The sequence below is a fragment of the Arachis ipaensis genome, chromosome B2, assembly GCF_059453495.1.
Source record: "Arachis ipaensis isolate K30076 ecotype BB chromosome B2, ASM5945349v1, whole genome shotgun sequence".
Lineage (NCBI taxonomy): Eukaryota > Viridiplantae > Streptophyta > Magnoliopsida > Fabales > Fabaceae > Arachis > Arachis ipaensis.
Genome location: NC_142437.1, coordinates 105,417,267 through 105,422,994, shown reverse-complemented (window position 1 = coordinate 105,422,994; position 5,728 = coordinate 105,417,267). Strand labels below are relative to the sequence as shown.

General features: G+C 28.9%; 1 protein-coding gene across 1 annotated transcript; it reads left to right on the top strand.

The window, feature by feature from the left end:
- The first annotated feature begins 349 nt into the window (after positions 1-349).
- LOC107625654 (laccase-7) lies at positions 350-5,426 on the top strand. Its single transcript, XM_016328351.3, has 7 exons — positions 350-710; positions 818-969; positions 1,905-2,149; positions 2,431-2,556; positions 3,111-3,500; positions 4,107-4,691; positions 4,869-5,426. Exons 1-7 carry the CDS (start codon positions 615-617, stop codon positions 4,997-4,999), a joined length of 1,725 nt encoding a protein of 574 aa, XP_016183837.1. The 5' UTR covers positions 350-614; the 3' UTR covers positions 5,000-5,426.
- Positions 5,427-5,728: the final 302 nt, after the last annotated feature.

The window sequence follows — 5,728 nt, the reverse complement described above, 5'->3', positions numbered from 1 at the left end:
GATATATATATGATATCTGGTATTTTAATTTATATAAAACTTTATCATACTCCATAACATTTTTGAGCAATAGTCAGCGTTGAGTTTTTATAAAAGTGAATAATATATAACATAACTTACATAACAAAAATTTGTCATGTGTTATATAATTTAAATCTCAAAAAATACATAAATTCATCTTGGATACTACCATCCAATCAGAAGAGAGATTATTGACTTACGTGTGGTGATGAGAACATAGCATTTTATTCAACATACCCGATCCTGTTAGGTCAATCTAACAAGCTAACACTTATGCTTTCTTATATTCCTTGTAGATATATTACGGATATAATTATGGTTGATTATTAACTTTAAGAATAGTTGAATTAGCCTTATTACAACAATTTTCAATGATACAATCCAACTAAAACGCGCAAAATGGACGAGTCAAAGTTTAAGGGCTTCCTCTATAAATATTAGACTCGTTTGAGACATACACATACATAAAACAAATTACTTAAAAATCATTATTATTGTCTTTGCTTCATTTATCATTTATCATTTATCTTCAACTCCAAGCATCAAATCATACTTACATAGAAGAAGATCAAATTATTTATTAAAGGTGCAACATGAAACGTTTCGGGTTTTCTCTTGCATGGGGTTTTGCAACAATTGTGCTAGCTTCTTCATTGGTTTCCGCTGCTGTTGTGGAATACACTTGGGATGTATGTAATTTATATATATATTATGCTTATTATATATGAAACTTGGGAAGTGATTAATGAATTATTGATATCTATCTATCTATCTATATTTATACTTATTATATCAGGTGGAGAATTTTACCGTGGAGCGTTTGTGTGACTCGCATGTAGTGACTGGAGTGAATGGAAGCATTCCAGGGCCAGCAATTAACGTTAGAGAGGGTGACACTGTAATTATACACGTTAGAAACAAGTCACCCTATAATGTTACTCTTCATTGGTAAGATATTTTAATTTAAGTTAAAAACTCATGTGCACTTGTTGTGAAATTGTTAATATAAAAATAACTGCGTTAATTGCTTCTCATACCAAACGTGAAAGCAATCCATGAAACTCAATGATCACAAACATCTCCCTTTTTCATCCATTGCTTACCTTCTTCCTTCTTTTGGTAATGATTTCATTACCTCATTTAATTTTTAATTCACTGGCGTAGAATAATTAAGTATTAAAACACTATTTCTCCATAACCAGCCATAATGCCTTACTACATGATAGTTATTTAAGTTTATTAAAAGAGAAAATTTAGGAGTTCAACATTTTTGTTAAAATTTGGTCACTATTTAACTAATAAAAAAAATGAGTAATTTCATATTATTAGATATAATTTCACACCATTAAAAATATTAATAATGACTAATTAATAATTATAAATCACAAAATCTGTTAGCCTCCTAACACTCTTCTTATTAAAATCGACATACTCTAAATTTTATCTTTTAAAGATAATATATATGCAGTAGACTTTATGACTAATTTTTTTATGTACAAAAATATAACTACATAAAATTAGAGATTAACAGTTGACTCTAGAGTGAATAATTAGATATATTTTCGAGTTAAAATTAAAAAAAAAATTGTCTCTTAAAATTCTTCGAATTTTTGTTTTAATGCATTTAGCAAAATATTCTTTTTTAATTCAAAAATGGCCCTGTATGTTAGTTGTTAGTTTGTCTCCATCTCAAACACCAGCATGACAAATTAAAATGACATATTAAGCCGTCACATCAACATATTATTTAATAAAGATAAATTAACAATATGAAAGAATACTAACTTATCTTCTCATAAAGATTAAATAAAAAAAAAATCAGAAATTAGTTATTTAGGTATGTAGAATTGTAATAATTATATACCATATAATGATATATGTAGGCATGGAATATTTCAACTTGCAAGCCAATGGTCAGATGGTCCAGAATATGTAACTCAATGTCCGATACCTCCAGGTGGCAGTTACAGATACAAATTCACCATAACAAAACAGGAAGGAACACTTTGGTGGCATGCACACTCATCTTTCTTACGTTCCAATGTTTATGGAGCCCTTATTATTCGTCCTCGCCGGGGACACTCCTACCCATTCCCTAGAGTTTACCAAGAAGTACCTATTTTGCTCGGTAATTTTTTTTAAATTTAGATAAAATTATTTTTAATAAAAATTATTAAATAATAATTTAATTAAATATATCAAATTATATAATTATTTTTAACTATTAATTTCATGTAAAAATAACTGAATGTAAAATCTTAACTTTTATCTTCTTTATTTTCTATTATTTCATGAAAATCTTTTATCAAGTGTTATTTTAGCTAGCTTTATAACAAAATAATCTAGCAATTTAGACCTTAAAAAATTGAAGTATTCTCATGAATTTTTATTTTTTATTTTGTTTTTCAGGAGAGTGGTGGAATGTTAATGTTGAGGATGTTGGAAACAACGCATCACAAGGAATAGTTCCGAGAAATTCAGATGCTTTCACAATTAATGGCTTGCCTGGCGATTTATATAATTGTTCCCAAAATCGTAAGTCAACTGTTTAAAAACATTGAAGAGCCCTGTGATACACGTTTTTATATTCATAGAAATTTAATTATTTTACATTAAAAATTTTATATCAAAATATTTTACATCGACATATGTCATAATATCATTTTTTTATATAAATAATTATATTTTTAAAATTTTTTTCAAACAATAAATTTTTTTTGTTTGATTGAAATTTTATATATATATATATATATATATATATACGGTGAAAACTCAGGTGAAGTCGACTTCATGTGAAGTTGATATCTGAGAGCGTTAAATGAAAATTTAGTCAAATCAGTCAAATCATCTAACAGCCCTACTCAAGTATGAACTTCACGTAAAGTCGACTGCACCTGAGTTTCCACCTATATATATATAGTCTTATACTATTTTTCTTTTTCTAAAGTTTTACTAAGAATCGAATTCTAAATTTTTAGAATATAGAATTTTGATATGACCTGGTATTATAATGCTATATCTCTTAAAAATTTAATTTGACAAAAAAAAATAACATAAATAATTATATTTCTAACCGTATAGTTTCACAGAGACTTACCGGCTGAACGTGAAACAAGGAAAAAGGTACTTGTTGCGAATTATCAATGCTGCACTGAATGAACAACACTTCTTCAAGATTGCGAACCACAGCTTCACGGTTGTAGCCATTGATGCTAGCTACACTCGGCAGTATAAGACGGACGTTATAGTATTGGCACCAGGGCAAACTGTTGATGCAATCATCACAACAAACCAAAGCGTGGGTTCTTACTACATGGCATTCACAGAATACAGATCCTCAAATGTGATAAACAATAACTCAACAACAAGGGGAGTGTTGGTTTATGAGGGTGCATCACAATCATTAGCCCCTATAATGCCTGACCTACCAGATCAATTTGACACACCAACTGCACACAAGTTCTACACCAACATTACAGGTACCTTCTACCTATGGACACCTCATCCAAACTAGAGAAAATATTCAGTTTGATTCTGAAATTACACTCGAATCTCAATTTAGCCTCTAAATTTTTTAATTGATTCTGACATAAATTACCGTAGAAACTAACATAATTAAAATTTAAAAAATTTAAAAACTAAATTAAAAGAATTAAAATTTTAAAGACTAAATTAAGATTCGAATATAATTTCATAGAGTAAACTGACTAATTTTTTTCTCCAAACTATATACAAATCTTCCTATACATTAATATAAATATTTCTTATGAAAACTAAATATTTTATTTTACTATATATTTACTTTTTATTGGTCATCAGCAATAATTATAAAAGAAAATTAAAAATATTAAAAATATTTTTTATGAATAATAATTATTTCAAAAGTATTAAAATATATTTTTTTACAATACTTTTATACATAATTATCAAGTATATTAATAATAAAATTAAGTCAAAAAGTAGGTGTAAACATTTTTCCATTTAACGTAAAAGAATCTTCTACTAAAATATTTATTAATTTATAGTCATACATATTTTAACTATTTTTTATTACTAAAATTTTCTGAATCTTTCACCGTCGACAGGTTTAGCCGGTGGCCCTCATTGGATCCCCGTTCCACGAAGCGTGGACGAAAACATGTTCATCGCATTTGGGATTGCACTAACACCATGCAACCTTCCAGGACCAAGTGGTTGCATTAATCTTGGAGGAATAAATGTGTTATTATCCGCAAGCATGAACAATGAGTCTTTTGTGTTACCAAAGGGTAGAGGGTCCTCTATGTTAGAGGCATTGTACCACAACAATGTTAGTGGAGTCTACACTAGAGATTTCCCAAGTCAACCTCCACTTGTGTTTGACTACACTGATCCTTCTCTAGCTTTTGGTAACACCACCTTAGCCTTTGCACCTAAATCAACAAAGGCCAAGCCAGTGAAGTTCAATTCAACGGTGCAAATTGTGCTTCAAAATACGGCTATTCTTGGTGCGGAGAACCACCCTATTCACGTTCATGGCTTTAATTTCTATGTTTTGGCTCAAGGCTTTGGGAATTATAATGCTTCTGTAGATGAAAGTAAGTTTAATTTTGTTAATCCTCAAGTGCGTAACACAATTGCTGTGCCTGTGGGAGGATGGGCTGTCATCAGATTCCGAGCCGATAATCCGGGTAATGATTCATTCAATCATATCATCATATTACTTCTCTCAAAAACTTAAATTAATATATAAGACAAGAAACCTAAATAATTATATCTCTAACCATTTGTTTTACACCACAATTTAAAACCTTGTGTAGGTTAATATTATTATTGGATTTTGATTTTTTTTATTAATTGCAAATCAGGTATTTGGCTTGTACATTGCCATTTGGAAAATCATTTGCCATGGGGTTTAGCCATGAGTTTTGAGGTTGAAAATGGACCCACTCCTTCAACAAGATTGCCTCCACCGCCGGCTGATCTACCAAAGTGCTAATTAAGCACTACTTCACACGACAACAAATAATAAAGCTTCAACAAATTATATTTGTATTATACAATAATTCAAAAATAAAGATCTGTGTTATTAATATTAGTTATCCACTCTGTTTTGATAGTAGGTTCCCAATTTGATTTGTTTCATTTATACATACACTGTAATAAATGGCTACAGTCTTAGACTTGTTCTTTCAATTTTGTTATTTCTTCTGTGCTGGAAATTCACATGCAACTTGTTTGTATGTAAAATTGATGGTAGAAAATCGTAGATGATAATTTAGTCAAATATATCCAATCATCTAATGATTTTTAATTATCAATTTTAAATGAAAATAATTGCTTGTGCGTCTTTACTTTATTTTGTATGTAGTAGTTCATTCAATTATACATTGGAACATATACACAAAGTTTAATTTCTTTTTGTACATGGGTACTCTTGTAATTTATTTTTCTAACATTATTTTATATATATATATCGTAATTTTTAAATTTTGACAAGTTATATGCTTATTGCTTGCATGTATGTGTAAGAGAAATCCAAATGAATTTTCTACATAGTAATCAAGTAAATAACAACCCTTGCAAGAAATTATTGAAATGTTCAACTTTTACTAGACAACGTGGAGAATATTACGGTAATTACGTTGTGGTTTTCATTGTAATCGTAGTTTATGATTTACTAAACTAACATATTCAAAATATTTAGTTTTTATTCAATCTATAAGAT